This window comes from Pelodiscus sinensis, chromosome 5 (genome assembly GCF_049634645.1).
Source record: "Pelodiscus sinensis isolate JC-2024 chromosome 5, ASM4963464v1, whole genome shotgun sequence".
NCBI lineage: Eukaryota > Metazoa > Chordata > Testudines > Trionychidae > Pelodiscus > Pelodiscus sinensis.
In genome coordinates, this window is record NC_134715.1 from 58,809,385 (window position 1) to 58,835,678 (window position 26,294).

A 26,294-nucleotide genomic window follows, 5' to 3' on the forward strand; every position below is an offset into this window, starting at 1 on the left:
ACATCTTGTGTTTAAATTTAATCCAAACCTTATGCAATAATATACATTAATTATAATTAAATAACTTATTACCTACAAAAATTACAAGGCTACATTGATTCTTCTACAGAAAGGAGAGAATAACAGAACCTAATAGAAAAATCAACAGGAAAACATCAGTTTTTCTTTCCAGAAAGGGTATTTTTTCTAAAGATGGGACAATTGCCAATACCCTTATTGTTTGTGATATGAACTGTGCACTAAAAATGCATTCACTATTCACCATTCATTGGCAATTTTTTTGGGAAGGATGTATTAAAATATTGTATTTTGTATTACAATGTATTAAAATGTATTAAGATACATTTCAGGGCCGCTTATGGCAAACTGAAATGTGTTCACTTATAGTTCACTGTAAATTTATCTATCGGTGGTAAAGTGTGAATTCTGGAAAACAAATGTGGAAGCTCGTTAAATTTGGTTATTTGAGAATTTGATAAGCATTTATAAATAAAAACACTTCATTAGCCACTTAACTGTATTAGTGTGACCATTAAAAACAGGTTTTCCAGCTACAGGAGCTGGAGACAAAGCCAACATTCATTCAGGTGAGATCTGCATGAGGATAGAATAAAAAACAAGCTAACTCAAATAAAATTCTTTATTTTTAACCTCTGCTTTCAATCTTATCTTTCCTATTGTTATGTAGAAAGATGTTTGTGGAGGTTTATCTCACTTTTTAAAATTATTATTCATACCTTCCAAAAAACAGTCCAAAGTTAAGCACCCAAATCCATGTTTTAATTTACAGGCTGAGGTAGGAGCTCAGCATCTGGGATTTTAAATCAGGACACTCATTCAAGTGCGGACATTTGGAGTGAAGTGCCCAGTTATTGGCATCCAGGTTTGATAACGTTGTCCAGGAGGTTTGAGTGAAGGCTTAGGGTTTTCCAAGCAACCTAAGGGGATTCGGCTCCAGCGCTATTAGGCACCCAACACCCTTAAGCTTCTCTTGAGAGCCTAAGTGAATAACCAAAACGAATCATGCGTGGAAGCCAATGACCTTTCCTTTCTCTCGCTGCCCAAAGTTTGACGGATCCCCACCTACTGCGCGGACCGGAGCCGCTTAGGGCCCAGCCCCGCCTCTGCCGCAGACCAGGCGAGCCCTGCCCCGGGGCGCGCCAAGAGCGGCAGAGCCCGACCGCCGGTCCCAGAGCCGCACGCGCGGCCGCTTCGCGCCCCTTTCGACTCCACCCCGAGGGCAATGGGCCAGCCAGCGTGCCAGGGCTGTGGCTGCCGGCCGGACGCCGCCCAGCATGGAGCACGCAGGAGAGCCGCGCTGCTGCAGTTCCCCCTGCCGCCGCCAAGCCCGTGCGAGGCTCTCAGGTGGGGGGAAGGGAGGCCCTGCGCTGAGCACACGCCATCCCCTCCTTGACCCAGCCATTGACCCATAAGGGAGGCCTTTGCCCAGCATAACTGGGCGGCTAAGCCAGCGAGCCTGGCCCTGCCCCCGAGCGAGCCGGTCGGGAGCTCGCGGAAGCGCCGGGGGTCGGCGGCGGGCAGGTCTGCGGCTGCTTGGTGGCTCTTGCTGCGGCGCTGTCCGCGGTGCGCAAAGGCGCTAGCCGCCTGGTAAGCGCTGTCCCGGCGGCGGCGGTGCTGGCGAGGAGCGGGAAGCAGTCGCAGCTGCAGCAGCCCAGATGCTGAGGCGGGCGGGCGAGCAGCGCTCCAGGGCCGGGGGCAGGGAGAGAGAACGTGGGGGTGGGTGCGCGGCCCCGCGCGCTCCGCTGCTCGCGCACGCGCGCCAGGTTCTTCCCTGTTCCTCAGCCTGTGAGCTAGAGCGAGGGGGTGAGAGAGTGTGAGTGCATGTGCTGGGACCACGGCAGCGTTCAAGCAGCCGCCTTACTTCTGGAGCCGGGACAAGGACCAGAGCAGCAGCCCCTTGTGCAGAGGGCTTCTCCCGCTTCGGGTTTATTTTCATTTCTTTGGGTGCTCTGGTCCCTCGCCCATCATTGCAGAGGATCTAATTCGCTGGCGAGCGCGGACAAAGAAGGGAGAGGAGGGGGAAAGGGATCCTTTGTGGCTGTGTGGATGCTCTACTTTTCATGGAAATGCAAAAGATTATGCATATTGCTGTCTTCCTGGCTCCTGTGTTTTGGGGACTGATTTGGGGCGTCTCTTCTAACAGCATACAAATAGGTAGGTGCCTCTGCGTGGGCGGATTTTATTTTTTCTAATTGAGTTTCCATTTGGATGGGGTGATTGATTCGTTCATTCACAGCTGGTTTTGCGTTCGAGTGTGCATGGCATGTCAAGCCCCGGGTGCTCTGCGTTATACACACACGTCCGTGTGCGATTTTTCTGTCACCCTCCTCCCTTGGGGAATGATGGCTAAGCTCCCCTTTGTCTTAAACGGAAAGGCAAGCTGGTCCGATGGAGGTTTGCCGGCGCTAGCAAGCTCTGCACGTTATTAAGAGGCTCAGGGACTCGGAGCTCTCTGGTGTGATGCAGAAGCAGCCGCTCCTGACAAAATGCCATGCCCCTCAGCTACAGCTGACTCGAGCAGCTCCCCCGCCACAGAGCGAGCGTGCCTTTATGCTGCCCGTCTCCCTGACAGCGTCAATAAGTGGCTCCCAAGCGCTGCCATGCCCCAGAGTGATGCCTGAAGCCTCCCGCTTTGCAGCACTGATCTGTTCTCTTGTTCTGTTGTGTGCGTGTCTGTTTCCCTGCAGGGGGGTTGTTTCCGAGGGGTGCCGATCAGGAATACAGTGCCTTTCGGGTAGGGATGGTTCAATTCTCCACTTCGGAGTTTAGGCTGACGCCCCACATCGACAACCTGGAGGTAGCCAACAGCTTCGCCGTCACCAACGCTTGTGAGTAATGAATCTCTCGTGTCATTCAAATAACCGTGGGGGGAGGCGTGAGATCTCCGGGACCCTTGTCCTCCTGTGTTTGGGGGAGCGTGGGAGGGGAGCGGGGACGCGTGCGCACTGGGAATGGGGCGGTGGGAGGGGGTGGTGTGCAGCGCTTTGCCCCCCGGGGGCTGCGGGACACGTTCGGGGAGAACGCGCCCATCTAAAGAGCTCCTCTGGCGATGACTTGGGGGCTCAAAGGCGGCCTCCCGCACGGATGGTCCAAGTTTAAAATGGTTCCTTTTCTGCTCTTTCCATACATTACATAAGCCTGGCTTGCTGCACATAGCCTGGGACCATATGCGAGCCCTTCTGGTCCAGCTGGACAGGCAGACTCGGCAAATGAAAGGCTCCACGCTCAGCTAGGAGCTGTTGAATAGAGATCCATTTAGCTCTCCAATTAATCAATTAAACGTAACTGGGAGAGCCTGCTGCCCGCAGATGCTGTGCAATGCTAGCTCCGTGGCGCGGCGGTCCTGGCTTCTGTCTTGGTGTAGTACAGCGGTGCCCTGACAAATCAACCAGGCAATGCAAAGGCGATCGGGAGCTGGGGGAAGCGAAACGGCAGCGGATCTGAGCATCGGTAGCTAAATGAGACACGGATCAGCCATTTTACTGTTTGCAATGCTCCATATTACATCAGGCTCCCCCTTTCTTCCATTTCCCCAATAATTCAAGCCTCCTTGAGGAGCCCCCACTGGGTGGGAGGGGGCATCTTAACGAAGAGACCAGCAAAGCGACCAGATTTTCGGGAGGAAAGGCGCATTAAGAAGGAGCCTGGTCACTCTCTGTATAAAATCCCTGCTAACTCGAGGATTGTACTGATGGAAAACTGAGTCCTTTCTTCCTAGACACAGACTGAGGTTTTCTTACAATCTCTTGTAATTGCATAGGGCCACAATAGTTGCTATCCCTGCCCATCTTCACGATTTCCCTGTGTTCAGTGGTTTTGCCCAGCCAATAGGTAAAATAAATGCTAGAGTGACGGGGGAGGAAATACCACAGTAAAACCAGCTCAGGAACGCTCCTATTCACATTCTCAGGTGCAAACCACATCGCCTTATCTGAAATGTTTGATTAAACAATTAACAATTTTGGCTGAGCTTTGTAGACTCGAGAAACGTGATCATTGCCTCATTTTAAAATCCCAGAGCCACTGTTGTTTTCTCGATGGATACTTGTATCAAAGAGACAAGAACATCATAAGTCATCCTATATTTATTACAAATACGTCCCGTGGGTGGGGTGTGTATATATATATATATATATATATATATATATATATATATATATATATATATAAAAGCCCAGGTTTCTAGTCTTAGTTCTATGAAAACAGAGAGCCATTGCTCAAAAAGGGTGCTTTGCAGTTATGGAAGTCATAGACCTACTTACAAAATCGATCTAGTGGTGTCTGTGCCTACACACCAATTCTGACGGGGACTATTTTAGGACCATATTTTGCATTGTTTTAATATCGGAGGATTGTTTAATTCTTGAATGAGAAGGTGCTTTTAAATTAGTTCTGGGAATGAATTATGAACGTTCAGTGTGGCCCATGAGATTCCCTGATTCTACAGAGGTGGCGCAACACCTTAAAAAAAGACAGGGAGAAGGCCCATTTAGGCGACGGCCTAACGAGAAAAATCATCTCAGACCCAGCCGATTAGAGCTCTAAGTTGTCGTTCTAAATTGAAGGGGAAGCCGCGTCATACAGACTAGAACATCCAACAACCATTTAAAATGACGATTGTTCAAACTCCAGGATCCCTAAAAAGGCACGCCTGGCCATGTGGAGCATTAAAATCTGTATTTCGTCCCCCATGCTCCGAAAGGCTTCCTATAGAGTCGCCAGATCTGAGTCATGCTCTCCTAACACATCTTCGGTCTTGTAGTGAAAATGAGCACATTGCAGGTTTACAAGAACAGACAACACACACTGTTAGCTCAGGAACAAAATACAGGACTATGTAGCACTTTAAAGACTAACAAGATGGTTTATTAGATGATGAGCTTTCGTGGGCCAGACCCACTTCCTCAGATCAAATAGTGGAAGAAAATAGTCACAACCATATATACCAAAGGATACAATTAAAAAAAAATGAACACATATGAAAAGGACAAATCACATTTCAGAACAGAAGGGGGTTGGGGGGGGGGAAAGGAAGGTAAATGCCTGTGAGTTGATATTAGAGGTGGGGAAGGGGAGATGTCTGTGAGTTAATAGTATTAGAGGTGATAATTGGGGAAGCTATCTGAGGAAGTGGGTCTGGCCCAAGCTCATCATCTAATAAACCATCTTGTTAGTCTTTAAAGTGCTACATAGAACTGTATTTTGTTTCAGCTACACCAGACTAACACGGCTACATTTCTATCACTATGTTAGCTCAGGAAATTGACTTCCTTATTTTATTGCACACTAAAGAGGGAGCATCGCACGGTCACACTGAAGCGACCCTTAATTGTGTGTGTGCAAGCTGCACCCTCAGCTGGAGTCTTTCATATTCTAATGTGTCCTTAAAAAGTGTGATCATAGAATACCAAATAAGATATTTTTTAAAATAACCTTCCTGTTATCTTTAGTGCTTTGGAATACAGGGCATACTTTGAATAAGGGAAGGAAAAACACAGATTTCCTCCAACAGCGAGGTAGTTTCGTAATTTTATTACATTAGTTATCTACTATAGTGTAAGTTATTTAATTGAAGATTTCTCACCTCATCAAATATCACGGGAGACTCCAGAATACACTTCTGGGTAGTAGTTTCAAGATATTGTGTTGGAAATTTGTCAACTAAACTGGAAAGTGCCTTAAAATTCTAGTCTGGGTAAAATTCAAGGTCAACCTGAATGATTGCTCTGTGTTTTCTTGCTTTTCCACTCCTGAGTCAATGAACTCCTGAATGTGATTTAATTGAAGCAGCATCAGTAATCTTGCTGCTGCTAACAATCACTAACTAACATGGCTGCTTTTCGATTTCTTCCCGCAAGTGGAGCAATCATGCTTTCCTTAAACAAACCACACTGATCTGGATGTTTGCGTCTGACTCGTTCTTGAGCTTCAGTATCTTCCCTCAGACGACTCCTGCAAAATTTGGATGACCTATGGAGGTTTACGAAAGGTTCTGATGTCATTAAAGAGCTGAGAGAGGCTTCCAGCCGGCTGATGATATCTTCGCTTCTCTTTACCCTTTTGTCTTTCTGTATGTGGCTGGCCAAATCCAAAACTTCCATTTTCGAGCCACTTGCAGATCAATATCCAGGATAACAGCCCGGTCCGTTACAAGCTTTGGGGCTGGAATAATTTTTATAGCAAGGTGCTGAGAGCCATTGAACCCACACGGTAAACCTTGAATACAATAGAAACCATCTCAAAGTGGGGGCAATAACACCCCCATGACCTATGGTTACAAGGAACAGTGAGCAAAGAGCAGGTAGTATCTTTCAAATCTATCACAACTGACCTTATTCTTGTAATCAGCCTTCTGGGTCTAGATTGATTCATGAGACGCATACTAAAAACAGGTGCTGCAGGACCATTCGTCGTTTTAAAGTTTTTTTTTCATACTAAAACAATTCGGTGTAGTACTACTTCAATTGCCGTCCAAGAAAGGTTTGTGATTGGCTACCAGAGACAAGTATTAGCTGAGAGAGGTAAATAATTAGAATTGTATGCACCGAATATTTCAAAATTCGGGGTTTATTTCTCATTACTATTTCCACTGCCTCATCCTATGAAATTCATTCTTGTTGGAGTAATGAGATTCTGTATCTGGTTCTTTCTCAACTTGCTTTTTTGGAGTGACTCTCAAAGCATCTTTCATGCGAAATGAAACTCATAGGGAAAACTGCTGCTGGATCTTTTCCTAGGCATTTTACTGTAGTCAGTTCATCAGCCTTGCTTAGCAGAGATGCTCTTCTGGTAATTTGGTTTAAGGCATAAGGTTAAAATTCAGTACGCTACACAGCCAATTATAATATGCAGGCGAAACTGTTAATATTCGAAGTAGATTAGTAACTGAATAAAACAAAATGCTATTCTGACAGCTAAATACGTCTACACAGTACTTGTAAAAACGGAGTTCTGCGCCTTTAAGTGTAGGTTCACAGACGGAAGACAAAAATGCCATAGATCAAGCATCCAGCAGATGGCAGACTATTTCCAACAACAGGTAGTCAGCAAACCACGTTCCCAACTCTCCCTTTTACCAAATGAAACTGTCGACAGGCTGGGAACTCTACTCAGCATTTGATATCGATTTTAAATGTCTGTAAAGCATTCTTTTGAAACGGACACATTTCGAAAAGTAAGCACGCACACAGACAACCCAACAATGTCCGTAAGCAAAGTAACTAAAGGAAACCCAGGGCGCATGGTCCCGACTGCTCAAAAAGTGTGTTTAATTAAATATCATTTGTATTTTCCGAATTGCACACCAATACTGAGTCTATGCCATGGACGAGTGGCTTTTACACAAAGGAATACTGCTTAAGGTACTGCGTTCCCATATGCACACTCAAAGGAGGAGGCATAGATGTCAAAACTGGCAGCAAACAATCTGGTGAGTGAGCCTTACTGATCTGTATAGATGATCCAAAGACAAATGTGCAGGGAGGTAGGTTCTGCTTTGCAGTACAGGTCTGGATAGCGAAGGTTGCACTGAAGTTGTGCAAGACACGCCTCAGGCTGCCGTTTGAGAGTGTTAATTTCGGTCTTCAGCAAATACTTGGGGGAGGCAAATCTTCAGCAGCTGGCATCAATCGATTATGCGAGGCTGTGGTTTGTTCTCATTGTGGGACAGTGCAACCCATAATGGAGGAGACAAGCGTGAGAGGTACACAGGAGTAAGAAAAGTACAATCTCTCCCTAAGGGGGAAGCGGGCTCGAAGCAGCAGATTTCGATGCGCATAGGTGATTCCAGTGACGTAAATCAGAGAAGAAAGTAAAGGGGAAAGGAAAGTTACAAGGTCACTACAGTACACCACAGTCTGGTGTTTGGGAGCTTTCGGCTTTTAACAGTTGTGACAAGGTTACAGTATTGGCGGTGATCTATGGCATAAAGCTGGACGTTATCCAGTAAAATGAACTTTTAGTCCTTCAGCACAGTATAATTAAACCCATACAACGATAAAATCACTCTCTCTCTCTTTCTCTTCAGTATTAGGAACAGATTCTATTGTGTAATTACATCAAAACAGAAAACAGCTGAAGTGATGAACCTTGACAATCTTCCTATTAACCCTTCCAACACTATACAGTTTCAGTTGCTTTGTGAAGACTTGTTTTTTTATCCTAAAAGGGGATTTGAGTCCCTTCAAGAGAATGTCCTAGTGTGTATTATAAAAGATCAGTGACAGTAACAAGTTATTCATAAAATAGCCTTGGCACAGAGGTAATATATGTAAGATCTTGGAAGTTTAATCTTGCTGGCTCAAGAGGGGTTTGAGCATTTCCATTTTAAATCGAGCCCTACAGCTCTGCAGGGATCACTGCACCATGACATTATGACAAGGAGTTGCTGATTCATGCATAAATCTCAGATCCTCTCATTATATCAGCCAGCAGTTTTGAAAACCTATGAATATCTAAAGTATTGCAACATTTGAAAGAGAGAAGAATTCATGGTATTTGGTTTTCTAGCTATTTTAGACTACAATGCTACAGATGAAATTTTAAAGAGAAGAGCATTTAGAATATCTCCAGTAACAACAATTCAGAAATAAATCAAGAAAATATATAGTTTTCCAGGTATGCCAGTAGAGATTTATGTGTGTTTATGTGAAGTATATGTTCTTTGGACCAAAAGCAAATATATTGTAAAAGAATTGTGGGTTTTTTTGTTTGTTTGTTTTTTAAGAGAGGAGACATTTGTAATACTTAGGTTTGTTCATGTTTCTTCTGGTAGGTCTTCCCTCCCTCATTTCTTTTCTTCTACAAATCTCTGCATGGAACAGTCATGGAACTTGCTTACAGTTAGAATAGATGGGCTCCAAATTGTAATTATCATAAAAATTATGTAAACACATTTGTGGATGGTATGCTATGTAATCTGCCATATTTTTCACACCCCAAAATCACCTCCTCCCTCATACACCTTCTTATTTAAAATCAAGAGTTTTAGCAGACTTTAAAGTACTCTCTTACTCCTGGTGTCCTTAAAAAAAAAAAATCAAACCCAAGACACTTGTTCTTTGCGATTGTTCCTTCCCTGCTGTGCATGTGTGCTTCTTGATGCTATTTAAATTTACATACACAGAGCCATGATCTAGAAGTTACACATACGTGACATTTTTGGGTTAACAGCTTGTCTTCCCAGATTTTCTTTGCATTTCTTGCACAAATCTTATCTGTCTTAAATATACATCCTATTTATATTTCTGAAGACATTTAAATAAAATAAAACTATCAAATGAGTTAAATTTAACTGCAGATTGTGAGATGCATACTAGTCTCCATTTTGATGAATTGTCATTTTATTTGTCATTAAATAACTACTGAAATTAATTTTAGTTCCTTGTCCTTAGTAAGATATATTATTGTACATTATTATTAATTATTATTATTATAATAACTAATTTACATTAACTTTAATTGGATTACTCACAGTGCATAAAGCTAAGCACAAACCTTTGATGCATGAACTGGGGCTTGATCTAAAGCTTGTTGAAGTACATTATAATCTTACTATTTATTTTAAAAAACGAATGGTCTGGTAGCACTTTATAGACTACCAAACCTTGTAGATGGTATCATGAGCTTTCGTGGGCACAGCCCACTTCTTCAAATGACTGGAGTTTAAGTGGGCTGTGCCCACAAAAGCTCATGATACCATCTACATGTTTTGTTAGTTTATAAAGTGTTATCAGGCCATTTGTTCTTTTTTAAGGATATCCAGTGCAGACTTATCCAGTACAGTAATTCGGCTTCCCTCTGAAGCTATTTATTTTAAGAGAGCTTTTTATTAAAAAGATATATCTGAGAATTAAGAGGTATGTAACAGCTACTGAACTACTTGCACAGATAATAAATAATTCTTGAGGGAAAACATTTTTCATTGGTTCAAGATTGCTAAAGAAATAGAGGGTATGTTATCATTGTTATGTCAATGTGCATACAAGCTGTGTCCTTAATTTAATTATCAGTAACTTTTCACTGAACATGTCGTGTTTACATCTTAATAGAAGGCTTATCCAATGATAAGACCATTTGTCAAATCCTAGTGATTTTATAGAACGTTCCAAAAAGACCAATTATTTTCTATGGAAATGCTTGGAAAAACACTCGATCCTAAACTTCTCAAAAAAATGATTTTCACTTTAAAAATTAATGAATGTATTAGGACATAAGCTTTCATGAACTACAATTCACTTCCTCAGATGCTGAAGAAAGAATTTAAAAAACAATTAGTAGTTCTTGCATTACAATAGGTAATGTCCCAATCAGGTACTCTCACCTCATCACTGTTGGAGATGAGCCACATCCACTCTGATTTAATTAGCACTGATGTCACACTGCCTTCTGTGTATCCTTTTTTTCTTTTCTTTCTTTCTTATTCAGCATCTGAAGTGAGTTGTAGCTTATGGAACCTTATGCCCCAATACCCTAATAAATTTGTTAGTCTTTAAAGTGCCACTGGACTCCTTGTTGGGTTTTTTTTGGGGGGGGGGGGGGAGAGGGATTAATGAAACTAGTAAGTAAATATTTGACTTTGATGTACTATAAGAAAAAAGTAGGACATTATTTAAACTACACAAATAACTTTCTGAATAGAAGGATTCCAAAAGCCCTTATGAGAAAATAATTTAGCATTTTAGTTAATCTTCCAATCTATTAATCTTTTGCGCAAGAATTACCTCAATACTTTATACTGAAGGATCTCTCCTGAATTTTTGGATAGCAGACTCTGCCCCTGATGCTAAAGCCTGTATGATCATACTCAAAGTAATGTTGAGAAAAGGTCTGAATATGTAAATACTTCATATTATATTTTGATTAAGTATTATGCTTCTTGTATCAGCATAATTCATGAGTCAAAATATTTTTATTTTTATTTTTTCATTTGATAAGTGTAGATGCCTGCAGTTATCAATGTGACATTGAGGGCTAAGATCACAGTACTATGAGAAATTGTAGAAGACCAAGAATTAGGGACTCACTCATTTAATTTTCCATAGCTGTTTTCCCCATGTTGATTTTCTTCTTTTGTGTCACATTATTTATTGAAATCTGGTTACAGTGTTGTAGAAGGTTTGATATTGTAGAAATCTGTCTTATGCTATTTGAAATTTAATGTGGTTTTGTATCAGCATTTATTATTTTTTGTTTGTTTGTTTTTTAGCCTTCAGGTTATACATTAGAAAGCGAATTAAAATTGTACATTGGGTACAAAGACGTGATAGTTTTAAGCTTGTTAAAGTTAAAACGTACTTTGCTAAATAAACAGTCTGGTGTTCCATTAATGAATGCTTGACACTACAGTTTCTTTGGATGGAAAGGAGAGATGAAAAGAACTAGGCATATATAATGAATGCATATTTTATAAAATCACCTGTTAAGATAATGCATATTGTATATTATGTTATCAGTAGCTCTGCTGACCACACTATATTTTCAATGTGTAATGTGTGTAACATGGATTATACTATTTTAAGTACTACTGCTAATACCAAGGCTCCTTTTATCTGTTTGTCTGTGGTCCAAAGCTGCTTTGCCAATCACCAATCAAAGGGAATCTTTCAATTTTTTAATTTATCGCAAATACATCTATTTTTGTATGCTCTTTCGAAATTTTAAGTGTGTTCTTATTCAGACATTGGTGAATTTATAAAGGAAGTATATTTGTACCATAAAGTTACCATTTGTAAAATGAAGTCAGTAAGTAACGCTTTTTGAACGAGATTATTTTATTTACACTGTTTCAGACAGTGTGAACTCTATTGGTCTTCAGAATGCCTGGGTGAAGAGTACAAAAAATGTAACAAAAGATTTTCACTAATAGATATAAATTATGTACAAAATAAGGTTCCTATTCTTTTACAGTAGCTGGCTTCTGATACTATCTTAGTTTACAGCCTATCTTTTAGAAACTTCTGAGATTGGTTGTTTTTTGGGGAGGAGGGGTTAAGATGGCAGAATCAGGACATAAGAAATTTTCGGTTTTAGGACAAAACTATAACTTTATTTTATATCAGACCAGGATATTCAGCTCTATATTATCAAATTTAACTTGGCATGGGACCCTCTTGGTTGTTTGCTTCATGATTCATTTCTGAAATGTATCTTCATTTGTTAACTGCTGAAGTTAAAATGTTTTAGATACCAAAAGAGAAGAGAAAATAGTAATTTCCTGTTTATAGTCTAATCCTGTGATCATTTTGCTGCTAAAACTGCCAGTGGAGTCTGTTGGAAATAAGCTACCCTACAGAGTCCATGACCATATTTACTTGTCATGTGCAGTGTAGGAGAAATGTCAGTAAAAAAGATATTTAAGAGTTCAGAGTATGGAATTGGTGCTAGATTCACAAAAGCAATCTGTATTCAGCAGGTTCACTTTGTGACATTAATGGCACAGCATTCTTAGTCATAGACAAGCTGATTAGGCTTTAACTCCAGTTTCAAGTCCACTGGAGGCAAAAATACTAAAACATAAAATGCTCACAATAACCAATATTTGATCAAGTCTAGTTGCTATATTATCTCACCTTTTCATTTCAGCCTCTGATTGAATTTCAGTTATTTATTGCTGCTTTTGGTATAATAGGACACTGCATTTTCTTATATTATGGTAGTTAAGAATGCCATCTCAACATTGTTATTAGAAATTTCTATTTATAAAGATTTAAAAGTATGACCCAGGGATGAGCTGGGAATAAAAATATCTCAGCCTGGTAGCAAACTGTTTTTTTTTTTTTTTTTTTAAGTATTTGAAAAATAGAAGATTTGACTCTTGCTTTTCATTCTTAACAAACAAAGCAGTCAATTAGGTAATGCCTTGGTTGTTTTTTTTAATCGTCTCTAGAATTCAAATGACTCTTGTTGAACTGCTGAATTTTGCAGCCCCCTAAAGCATGGTATCAGCCACCAATTAGCAGCCTGTTTTCAGATGGAAAGAAGAGTAGGAACTGCACATTCAAACTAAGCTTTTTATGAAAATTAAGATGCCATTTGTTACATTTTAACAGAAGATTAGGGGAATACTCAGTTTTCTTTCACAAGGCTGTAGAAGGACAATGCAACTGGAATGACTCTTCTGCACAGGTTGTGAATGTGCTGCTCAGAGGCTATGTCTACACTATAGGGTTTTTGAGGGGAAAAAAAAAAAGCCACGTCCGCCATTATGCAAATGAAACAGGAAATTCAAATCCCAGCTTCATTTACAATTTTGATATGTCTAATTTACATCCCTTTATCGAAAAAGGGATGTAGTTTAGACATACCCTGGGAAGGAGTAATTTAAGGGACATGGTAGTAGGTGAGCTAGACTGCAATGGTTCTCAACTTATTTACCATTGTGGCCCCAATACATGTTGTTTAGGCTACATCAAATGATTGAGATAATTTAATTAGGGTTGGTCGTGTGTTTAGCAGGGGGTTGGACTCCTGACCTCCTGAGGTCTATTCCAACCCTATGATTCTATGACTACCTGTATGGCCTTGAGGACGTCACAGAGGCTGCAGCTGTGTGCTAATTGGGCAGCAGGTTGAGAACCACTGCGCACAGAGCTGTCCCTAGCGTATGGCTAATTGGGGTGACTTCTCCAGGCCTGAACTTTAGAGGACCCTTTGGGCTGGCATAGTTGTGGAAGTGATGGGTTGATCCAGAAATGATGGATTTGTCACTTCTCCCCAGGGCTCCACACCTCTTTAGAGACACCTCTGGGTATGCCTACCCCTGGGGGATACACAGAGATGTTCCAGGGGGTACATCAACTTATCTAAGCATTCACCTAATTATACTTCAGGCTATATAAAAAGCAGTAGCAAAGTCACTACAAACTAAAATTTCACATAGACAATGACTAATTTATCCTACTCTATAATATATCCTGAAATGTAAATACAATATTTATATTCCAGTTGATTTATTTTAATTATATAATAAAAATGAGAAAGGAAGCACTTTTTCAGTAATAGTGTCTGTTACATTTTGTATTTTTATGTCTGATTTTGTAAGTAAGTAGTTTCTAAGTGAAGTGAAACTTGGAGATACACAAGACAAACCAGACTCGTGAAAGAGTTACAGTACTGGAAAGGTTCAGAACTACCAGTGTAGATGACTGTGTAACTCAGTAACCCAGAGGAAGGATTCTTCCCATGGTCCACTACACTTTCCAGCTCTGTCCCAATTCATTTATCAAGTCCTTGGTCATGCTTTGCAGTCTAGGTCCTGGGCTCTTCCTTGGATGCATGCATGCAATAATTATGTAATTCTGGTATGTGCCAATTACACCAAAAGCTGCTATGATGTTATTTTAGCAATGCACAAAATAGGGATTTAAACCATTTGGAGCGGTTACAATTAGTTGGATCAATAATCTGCATTTTGAAAAGTCTCCAAGCACATTTCAGGTAGACCCCAGTAGCTCTGTTGGAAGTGTAAGAGCCATTTGCTCAGTTGGCTAAGTGCTTCAAACAGTTGACTACAGTGGGACTTGGGGGTCCTGAGCTACAGCTTACTGGCAGGTCTCATCTCTTTATAGGATTGGGCACAGAGTGAAAGAGTAATAATACTTGTTGATGATGCAACTGATTTTCTTAAATAGTACTAAAAGGGGGAGTGACAGATTAAAAAAAAAACAGAATAGAGCAGAATTGAGGTCCTGTGCTATAGATTGTGAGTACCGGTGAGAATAGTATTTGGGTTTATAAAAATACTATCAATGTTTATTTCAAACATTTCATTACATCTGGCTAATATTTAAGTGTTATGCCCAAATACTAAAGGTTGCTTTGTAACATGGACAGGATAACTATATAACTTGATGATTTTGCTCTCTGATAATGTGAAGCACAAAGCCCGCAAGCTGAGGGCCTGATTCTGTTTTTACTAAAGCAAATCTCCCATTGACATCTATGGGAGCAGGATCAAGCCCTAAGTGGAAAAATAAAAAAGTACGCTATGCAATCGTGTCAATGCAGTAAATATGGTGGTGTAGTATATTGCAATGCATGTGAAAAAGGGACACATCTGAACATTTTTAGAAAATGGTATGAAAATATTTGGCCATTTATCTGCCTTTCATAACAGGAAAATGCTAATGAAGTATTCTAGCATACATGAGCCAGGATTCTGAGTATTTCAAAGCATTTCTAACATGGTTTCCAAGGAGAAAGTGTGAACTTACTAGAAGGGATTACTGAAACATTTTAATTTAGCACAAATATATAGCTGAAACTGTGTTACTTGAGCCATTTTTGAAAATGGATTTAATTTCTGCTTGTATAGATGGCTCTTAAAGATGAACAGTAAAACAAAGATAATGTTGGTTTTCATTACTCCTTTGCATTTTACCTTTAAAAGAATGCTGTCATGACATATCAAGGGTACTTTGGTAATATCTATGTGACATTAAAAAAAATACTTGTACAGAGTTGCTAAAATGGCTCTAGTTCTGCACTCACAGAAATTAGTAGCAAAACTGCATTCTGGAAATAACTGCATAATTTTGCACTACTAGCACTGAATTTGCCAGGACACAGAGCATTGTAACACTTGTTTGAAAGAAAACACAACTTTATTTATATTTACTCCTTTGTGCATACACCAATGTGAATGTGTGTTTGTGTATGTGCATATATGACCAACATTTTAAAAAAGAATAGTAATTTTAAATGTCTCAATTTTTTGAAGTTCAATTTAAGACATCTTAAAGGGGTCAGATTTTCAGAAAGTTTTAATCAGCCATGCTCTGAAAATCAGTGTTCCTAAGGCATCTCTAAATGGGCAGACAAAATAAGTAATCATTTTGAAGACTTTAGCTGTAGTCTTTGAAAAGTGATATAATGAAAGACTACCAACCATGATACAATATATTTAAACAATTTGGGGCAGATCCTGAACTGGTGTAAATGGTTATCACTTCATTAGATCTATGTAAATATTTTCTTAAAATCTGTAACTCTAGCATGAATGTTTTTTACTAAATTGACACTCTAAACTGAAATAACACTAGTATTGTGACAAAAGCAAAGGTCATTTTTCCTTAGGTTGTCAGTGAGACTTGGTCATGCAGGGATCTCAGATCAAAGAGTTCACATTAAATTCCAATTGAATCCATAAAGGATTTCATTGTTTTTTGGAGATTTGTGTCTCATTTGAAACATGTCTGAAAATACTAAAGGCTTATGCATGTTTCTCTAGATTGCCATCAAAGATAAAACAGTGGGTCTATTATGTCTTTGTACTTGCATGTTACTTTCAAGTAAATATAGTGAAACTATATAAAACTCATAAACACCTTGAATATTCAAGATCAAGTGGTAAAAATGAAGGTTTTGATTACTGGAATGGAAAACCAAGTATTTTATTTAAAAATAATTATGTAAAAATTATTTAAAAATACTTTACTGGTTTGGGAGGGGAGGGGGAGAGAAGGATTCCCACGTAAGCCAAGAGTTATGGGATACATTTTAGTTTCACTATGCAGGTGTGCCTCATATTGACTGTAATTTATAATTACAGTAACAAGGTTCTGCTTCAATTACTTTAAATGCTATTTCCATTGAGCTGAAAATACCCCAAATGATCTTTCAGTGCCATTGAATTAGCATTTGTACAAATGAAGATATGAAGTTATACTGTAATTCATAGAGAGATCAATTCTGAGGGTGTGTTACTTTCAGGATTTGACTGGAGAATTGCTAATATAGTTCCGATTTTTAAGAAAGGGAAAAAAAGCGACCCGGGTAACTATAGGCCTGTTAGTTTGACATCTGTAGTATGTAAGATCCTGGAAAAAATTTTGAAGGAGAAAGTAGTTAGAGACATTGAGGCTAATGGCAATTGGGACAAATTACAACATGGTTTTACAAAAGGTAGATCGTGCCAAACCAACCTGATCTCCTTTTTTGTGAAAGTAACAGATTTTTTAGATAAAGGAAATGCAGTGGATCTAATCTACCTCGACTTTAGTAAGGCATTTGATACAGTACCACATGGGGAATTATTGGTTAAATTGGAAAAGATAGGGATTAATATGAAAGTTGAGAGGTGGATAAGCAACTGGTTAAAGGGGAGCCTACAGCGGGTTATACTGAAAGGTGAACTGTCAGGTTGGAGGAAGGTTACTAGCGGTGTTCCTCAGGAATCAGTTCTGGGGCCAATTTTATTCAATCTTTTTGTTGCTGATCTTGGCACCAAAAGTGGAAGTGTCCTAATAAAATTTGCAGATGACACAAAGTTGGGAGCTATTGCCAATTCAGAAAAGGATCGGGATATCATACAGGAAGATCTGGATGATCTTGTAAATTGGAGTGATAGCAATAGGATGAAATTTAATAGTGAGAAGTGTAAGGTTATTCATTTAGGGATTAATAACAAGAATTTTAGTTATAAGCTGGGGACACATCAGTTGGAAGTAACGGAGGAGGAGAAGGACCTTGGAGTCCTGGTTGATTATAGAATGACTATGAGCCGCAATTGTGACATGGCCGTGAAAAAGGCTAATACGATCTTGGGATGTATTAGGCGAGGTATTTCCAGTAGGGATAAGGAGGTGTTAGTGCCATTATACAAGGCATTGGTGAGATCCATTTGGAATACTGTGTGCAGTTCTGGTCTCTCATGTTTAAGAAGGATGAATTCAAACTGGAACAGGTACAAAGAAGGGCCACTAGGATGATCCGAGGAATGGAAAACCTGTCTTATGAAAGGAGACTCAAGGAGCTTGGCTTGTTTACTTTAACCAAAAGAAGGCTGAGGGGGGACATGATTGCACTTTTTAAATATATTAGAGGGATAAATACCAGGGAGGGAGAGGAATTATTTAAGTTTAATACCAATGTGGACACAAGAACAAATGGATATAAGCTGGCTAGTAGGAAGTTTAGACTTGAGATTAGATGAAGGTTTCTAACCATTAGAGGAGTGAAGTTCTGGAACGGCCTTCCAAGGGAAGTAGTGAGGGCAAAATATCTATCTGGTTTCAAGATTAAACTAGATGGGTTTATGAAGGGGATGGTTTGAGATAACATGATCTTGGTAACTAATTGACCATTCATTATCAGTGGGAAATAGGTCAATGGAGGGATGATAGGAGTTACTATAGAGAACTTTCTGGGTGTCTGGCTGATGAGTCTTGCCCACATGCTCAGGGTTTAGCTGATCGCCATATTTGGGGTCAGGAAGGAATTTTCCTCCAGGGTAGATTGGCAGAGGCCCTGGAGGTTTTTCGCCTTCCTCTGTAGCATGGGGTATAGATCACAGCTAGAGGATTCTCTGCATCTTGGGGTCTTCAAAGTATTTGAAGGCTTCAATATCTGAGATATAGGTGAGAGGATTATTCTAGGAGGGGTGGGTGAGATTTTGTGGCCTGCACTGTGCAGGGGGTCAGACTAGATGATCATAATGGTCCCTTCTGACCTTAAAGTCTATGAGTCTATGAGGATGATGTTCAGTATGATAATGAAAATAGCATCTCTGTATCATTGCTACAAATAAGTTGAGTGTTGACTCTTAGGAGCTCAGAAGCTTCCTTAGCTTTTTTTTTTTTTTCTGACATTAATTCCTATTTGCAGTGATAGGAATGGATCATTCTACATCACAATGTGTTTGTTTGTGTCAAATAAATGGTGTACTCCACAGAATACTTAATATCTGTGGCAACTATTTGGAGCACCATTTGAATCATGTTCCCATTACCCTTGTCCTTTCAGAGGTGACAAAAATACCTAATTGCTTCTGCTTTGGAAATTTTGTTTCCCACTCTGCTAAGAAACAGGTATTTCTTGTTTACATATGGACCCATAATTATTGTTGTGCATTTCAGTATGTGTTTCATTTTATGGTACACAAAGATCATTAAGAATAGTGATAGAAATGTAGCCGTGTTAGTCTGGTGTAGCTGAAACAAAATATAGGACTATGTAGCACTTTAAAGACTAACAAGATGGTTTATTAGATGATGAGCTTTCGTGGGCCAGACCCACTTCCTCAGGTCAAATAGTGGAAGAAAATAGTCACAACCATATATACTAAAGGATTCAATTTAAAAAAATGAACACATATGAAAAGGACAAACACTTTTCAGAACAGAAAGGGGATGCGGGGGGGGGGGGAGGGGAAAGGAAGGTGAATGCCTGTGAGTTAATGATATTAGAGGTGGGGAAGGGTAGATGTCTATGAGTTAATAGTATTAGAGGTGATAATTGGGGAAGCTATCTTTGTAATGGGTAAGATAGCTGGAGTCTTTGTTCAGCCCCCCCGCGGAGAGTGTCGAATTTTAGTATGAATGGCAGTTCAGAGGATTCCCTTTCAAGTGCAGATTTGAAAGTCTTCTGAAGTAGGATGCAGGTGATTAGGTCATTGAGACAGTGTCCTTTCTGGTTGAAATGGCAAGCAATTGTTTTTTCTTTGTGATCCTGTCTAATGTCTGTTTTGTGGGCATTGATTCTTTGGCGAAGTGTCTGAGACGTTTGTCCAATGTACATAGCAGACGGAAGCTTTCGGCACATGATAGCATAGATTATATTTCTGGAGGCGCAGGAATATGTATTCTTGATCTTATAACTCCCTTGGTTAGGCCCAATAATGGTGTCAGCAGAGTGAATATGTGGATAAAGCTGGCAACGGGGTTTGTTGCAAGGGAAGGTACCAGGGTTGATATTAGTGTGGTATGTCCTGTGGTTGTTGGTAAGAATCATCTTGAGGTTAGGTGGTTGTCTATAGAAGACTATGGGTCTGTCTCCCAGAGCTTCTTGGAGTTTAGTGTCCTGTTCCAGTATAGGCTGTAATTTATTGATAATGTGTTGGACAGGTTTAAGTTGGGAGCTGTAGGTGATGACAAGTGGTGTTCTATTGTTGGTTTTCTTGGGTCTCTCTTGTAGTAGATGGTTTCTAGGTATTCGTTTGGCTCTTTCAATTTGCTTTTTTATTTCTCCGGGTGGGTAGTTGAGGTTTATAAATGCTTGGTAGAGATCCTGAAGTTTCTGGTCTCTGTCAGTGGGATTAGAGCAGATGCGGTTGTATCGAAGGGCTTGGCTATAGATGATGGATCGTATGGTGTGTGCTGGATGGGAGCTGGAAGCATGTAGGTAACTGTATGAGTCAGTGGGTCTTCTGTAGAGGGTGGTGTCTAATTTTCCATTGTTGGTTTGTACTGTGGTGTCCAGGAAATGGATCTCTCGTGTGGAATGGTCCAGGCTGAGGTTAATGGTGGGGTGTTGGTTGTTGAAATCTCTGTGGAATGTCTCCAGTGTTTCTTGGCCAAGCATACAGATCATAAAGATGTCATGGATGTAGCGTAAGTAGAGAAGGGGTAAAAGGGGACGGGAGTTGAGGAAATATTGTTCTAGGTCAGCCATAAAGATATTAGCATACTGTGGGGCCATGCGTGTACCCATGGCTGTGCTGCTGATCTGGAGGTATAAGTTGTTCTCAAACTAGAAATAATTGTGGGTGAGAACAAAGTTACATAGGTCTGCTATCAGGTTGGCAGTGGTGTCCTCTGGGATAGTGTTTCTAATAGCTTGTAATCCGTCTTCATGTGGGATGTTGGTGTATAGTGCTTCTACATCCATGGTGGCAAGGATGGTGTTATTGGGGAGGTTATCAATGTTTTGTAGTTTCCTTAGGAAGTCAATAGTGTCTCGGAGATAGCGGGGGGTGTTGGTTGTGTAGGGTTTGAGGAGAGAGTCTACATAGCTGGATAGACCAGTAGTGAGTGTGCCAATACCAGAGATGATGGGGCGTCTGGGGTGTCCAGGTTTATGGATCTTGGGAAGCAGATAGAAAAATTCTGGTTGGGGGTCAGAAGGTGTTTCTGTGTGGATTTGTTCCTGAGTAGCTGTAGGGAGGCTTTTAAGGAGACAGAGTAATTTCTTTCGGTATTCCGAGGTAGGATCAGAGGAGAGAGGTTTGTAAAATGTGGTGTTGGAGAGTTGTCTGGTTGCCTCTTGGTTATAGTCGGCCTTATTCATAATGACCACAGCACCACCTTTGTCAGTTGGTTTGATTATAATGTCCAGGTTGTTTTTGAGACTCTGGACGGCATGTTGTTCAGCGTGGCTGAGATTGTGTGTCGCTTGTTGTTGTTTGCAAATAATGTCAGTCTGAGCGTTGTTGCGGAAGCTTTGTATATAGAAATCCAGATTGTAATTCCAACCGTCAGAGGGAGTCCATATAGAATTATTCAAATCTGCACTTGAAAGGGAATCCTCTGAACTGGCATTCATGCTAAAATTCGACACTCTCCGCGGGGGGCTGAACAAAGACCCCAGCTATCTTACCCATTACAAAGATAGCTTCCCCAATTATCACCTCTAATACTATTAACTCATAGACATCTACCCTTCCCCACCTCTAATATCATTAACTCACAGGCATTCACCTTCCTTTCTCCCTTGCCCCCCCCCCCCCGCATCCTCCTTCTGTTCTGAAATGTGATTTGTCCTTTTCATATGTGTTCATTTTTTTTAATTGTATCCTTTGGTATATATGGTTGTGACTGTTTTCTTCCACTATTTGATCTGAGGAAGTGGGTCTGGCCCACGAAAGCTCATCATCTAATAAACCATCTTGTTAGTCTTTAAAGTGCTACATAGTCCTGGATTTTGTTACAGATCATTAAGACTGCCTAATCTTTTCTGCCTCCATTTGTGGGCTTTATCCTGTCAATATACAAAAGCTGAGTAGTAGCCTCCATTGTGGAGCATGTGCTATTTCATTCTTACATGAGAAACAGAGAAAAAAGCATTTCAGCATTTAAAAAAGCACAGAATTTTAAACCGAGTCCACATTGTCATAAAGCCCATTACAATAAAATAGAAGAAGGGGAAAGAACTTTGCTTATAGATTTCTCTTCTTTTGGTGAAATACTTTTGACAGCAGTCACAGTTTTGAAGTTGCCTTTTTTACTTGCTTATACAGTTTATAATATTTTCTAGCATTGAAAATAGTTGATTGTGTTGCAGAGTAATTTTTTTAGTCTAGTATTCAAACACGAAAGAAAGTAAATGCTGTTGTATTGGGAGACCATTTTTACACTATTAGATCAGCTTTACATCAAGCCACTAGATCTTTCCCATTCATTGTTCTAAAAAACATGAGCATTGCTACCACTAGGGTATTTAAAAATTTGTGAAAATAATTTTAACTATCTATTCTATAATTCTATTCACAAGTGGTTCTATATGGAGAAATGTATATCTTGCGATTATTCAGGATGCCCATTCAAAATAAATAAAGGGTTTTTTTCAACCTTGTCTGTAAGTATCATTTGAAACATGATGCTGAAGCTCTCACAGCATCCAGAAGCAGGTGTGACCTTTCTGTGTCACTTTTTGTAATGATTAAAAAAAATCCAAACCCAACACTTACCAACCATGACTCTGTTCCTTGCTCCTGTCCGCATTGCAGCTCAAACATATATTTTGGAGAATGACAGTGTGAATATTTAGTTCTCCCTTTTTCAAAAAAAAAATAAGCGACTCTCCCCTTGCTGAGCTCTTCTATTCTCCTCTGTCCTGACCAATGCAAGCATAAGTACTGACTTCCTCTATTCCCAGGGTGTACTGGATTCCTGCTCTGCCCCAGGCTCCATGCCCACTTTACCCCTTCCCACACCCCTGCTTCACCTGTTCCTGCCTCTCCCTCCATCTCTTTCTGTCTCTGCCCCTGCTCCTTCCGTTACTCCCAGCACCTCCTGTATGCTGCTGAACATGTGATGAAGGTGTCAGGAGGGCAGGGAAGAAGATGATCTTCAGGGCTGCTAGTGGGTTAGAGGTGCTGAGGGAAACGAACTGCTGGGAGAGCTGTTGGGTGTCCAAAACTGACTATTTATTTTCCCTGGATGCTCTAGGGAATTGTCAACTATAAATGCAGCCCCCCTCCAAATATTTCCTTCTTCAGGGTTCTCAGGCAATAAACCATTCCTCTACCCATTAGTATCATTTTCAACTTTTCCATGTTCAGCTTCAGCAAGACACTTTTAATCTAGGAATTGATTTTGCATAGACAGTGGATCAGCTGGGTAATGATAGTGAAGGAGCTGTATCGTTGAATATTTTGACGTATGCTTACCTCTGTAGACCTGGGCATCTCATGATCCTTCAAAGTAGCTCCACTGATACATTAAATAGGATATGGGAGCAATAATACAGTCTCACACATCTTCACAAGCGAGAGGTCTAGCTGTCTATCACTACCCTATCGGACTACTTTGGGAGTAAGGTTTTTAAAGTCAGATTAGAGCATTTCCAGGCAGTCCTCAAAATCCTAGGACTATGGATCAGGTTTGGATGGTCTTTTATGTTGGTAGGCCTTCCTGTTGTCTGAATCTCAGATTCTGAGAATGAAGATGGGATGGTAGCATTACATACTTTCTATGAGATTATCCATGATTCGCTGATCTTTTCTGTGAAATAAGCAGATGGCTCTTTACAGCCTTATAACTTTCAGCTATCTCTGTTTAGAAACAGCGGCGAGGAATCGTGTGGCACCTTATAGACTAACCGAAATGTTGGAGCATAAGCTTTCATGGGCAAAGACCCACTTTGTCTGTTTAGAAACAGTTTTCCCTTTTGTGAGGATTTTTCCATTTACTATACTTTGTGAATTCAATATACAATCTACAGTGGCTGCCATTGTACAGGCTGGTCAGGGCTGGAGGGAACAAATGTGATATTTTCTCTAAGGTTCTGACCTGATTTTTTTCAGTGAATATTTGGAGGTACTAGGGGAGATTTTAGACTGTAGTTTCTGAGTTCTGATTACTAATTATTTATATTACCATACTGCCTGGTAGCCCTAGCTATAGATCAGGAGACTTGTCATACACCCCATTGTATTACACCCACAAACACAGAATAGAAAGAGCTTAAAATCTAAATATAAGACAGGAGACAGCAAATGAATATAGACAGATGGGTGAGGAAGTAAAAGGAAACAAGGAAACATAATTGGTCAGTATATTACCCTGTGGTCTCAGTGCACCAACTATTGCACCAAGTCTTTGGAGTTCACATTAGCTAATCCAAGAGGATAGTCACCCAAAGACTCCTCAACCACAAACTGTCTCTGTGGTGGAATCATCATGTTCAGAGGAAGAGCAGTGAAGGTCTGGATGATAATGGATAATAGGCAGGTGTCTATACTGACTCTTTTTTTTTTTAAGATGTTAACATCATTTTATCCTATTGCCCAAGTGGTTTTGTTAGCTGTCCTGAAGCCCTAGATTGTAATCTATGATACATATATATATTCTCTTCAGTAGGTCTCAGAAGTGATTTGTGGCAGTTGCCTGCAAGACAGCTTTTATAGTAGTTATTGGAAGGCTTTATTTTCTCACCCTCCTTTCAATATCTTTGGGGGGTCAGTATAAGGGTGGTAAGGAAATATAGATGTGTGGAAGAACAGAGAAGAACATATAAAAACTTTCCTTATTTTTTCCACATCTAAAACATGTAATATCAGTGTTTGACAAGTGACTGGCCAAATCTGGCACTTAGATGGTTGAGACCAGGACAAAGTTCAGCCCAGACAAGGTGTAGTTGAGAAGGATTTAATGGCATAGGAGAAGTATTTTCTCCTTATTATAGTGTTTGTCTTCCCTTTTTAGAGGAGGATTTTATTCTGTGAATGCTCTTGGACTCTTTGGGTATGTCTACACAGCAGTGTTATTTTGAAATAACTAACGTTATTCCGAAATAACATAGCTCACATCTACACACAAGCAGTTATTATGACAGAATGTTGAAATAATGTCGAGTTTGAGGACTTCTTACTCCAACTCCTGTAATCCTCATTTTACGAGGAGTAAGGGAGGTCGGAGGAAAAATGCTTTTTCCCAGACTTCCTGCTGTGTAGACAGTGCCATAAGCTGAAATAAGCTATTTTCACTTAAGCTATGCAGTGAATGTAGCACAAGTTGCATAGCTTATTTCAGATTTAGCTCTGCTGAGTAGATGTACTCCTTCACAAGAAACCAAGTGATGTCAGTGGGCAAAGGACCTTTTTTCACTTTTGTCTTTTGTTTAAAACTTTTTCTTGTAGAGCCAGACTTAGTCACAGTAATCCATGTTATTGTGACTTTTAGGATGGTTTCTAGCTCTAACTGGGATTATTATTCTACCTGTGACTTTTAGGATGGGTTATTGCTTATATTTTTAAGTGGCATTATAGAACTGTTTACATTTTTAAGATGGTATTAGCCAAAGGCAATGTGATACACCAGTTCTCGGATAACTGCACTATTTTCTTAGTTGCTTCTGGATGCAATTCAGGGTGTTAAATTTGATCAGCAAGCTTTGTTTAGCTTCACACCTGGATACATGAAAGACCATTTCTTCCCAGTGGCATTCATGGGCATTTAAACTAAATGATTAAGATTTAAATGTCTGTGGGGTTGGGAGCAGAACTATGACAAGTTCTCAACTTTTAATTCCCTTTTCCCACTACTCTGATCAAGTGACTTTAAAGATAAGGTCCCTCTCTAGAGCTCTGCACAGATACAAAATTTGTATGTGCATCCACATCTATATCTGCAAAAATGACCCGCAGATATCTGCATTGACATCCAAGGATTCGGATACCCAAAAATATAAAGTGGATATCCACAAATTTGCAGGGTTCTAGACACAAAATCTGTACCCACATCTGCATCTGTATCCTCAGAAATGAGCCATGGATATAAAGCAGATATCTGCAGAACTGCAAAGCTCCACCCATGTCTTCTGAAGCATTTGATCTAGGGGTTGATTTGTAATGGGAAGCATTGTTTGCCTCTGGGGATTGTGTTATTAGATTACATCAAAATTGTTTATTTTGTTCATGTAGACACAGCTCACTTTATAAATCAGTTAACAAATATGTAAAATCTCTAGTGTATACACAAATATCTATGCACACATGTAAGTGTCCCATTCCCAAGTGGGAGATCAGCAATTTTGGGGCATATTTCTTTGTGGACAGGTTTTTACTCTTGGGATGACTGGGCACAAAGTGTGCAATTTACATCCCATAGGGAGAATACATTGCACTATAAGAATACTACTTTATACTCCTGTTCTCTTTCTGCAAAGGAGCAGAATACTGTATGAATGGCTTACTCTTTCTCCATTGAGTTTAGAAAATTTGATAGTTTTAAAATAACAAACAAAATGAATATGATCAGACCAGATTCCTTGCACAATACATTCCCCTCTTGCGTTGCACAAAAAAGTGAGAAATTTAAAACTGGAAGGTGGTAGAT

At 40.1% G+C, this 26,294-nt stretch overlaps 1 protein-coding gene across 15 annotated transcripts in view; it reads left to right on the top strand.

The window, feature by feature from the left end:
- Window positions 1–1,410: 1,410 nt before the first annotated feature.
- Window positions 1,411–26,294, top strand: part of GRIA2 (glutamate ionotropic receptor AMPA type subunit 2) — a 140,699-nt gene continuing 115,815 nt past the window's right edge. For 4 of the 15 annotated variants that reach the window (XR_012904186.1, XR_012904187.1, XR_012904188.1 and 1 more), the window contains exons 1-2: window positions 1,412–2,175; window positions 2,709–2,849. Coding sequence is in view for 9 of the 15 variants with exons in the window: in XM_075930122.1 (XP_075786237.1) it covers window positions 2,082–2,175; window positions 2,709–2,849 (235 nt within the window). In the remaining 6 variants the exon portion in view is untranslated. Of the gene's footprint in view, window positions 2,176–2,708; window positions 2,850–5,500; window positions 8,638–26,294 lie in introns of those variants that run through there. The other 11 variants (XM_006121853.4, XM_025184002.2, XM_014572958.3 and 8 more) reach the window with 5 other exon arrangements.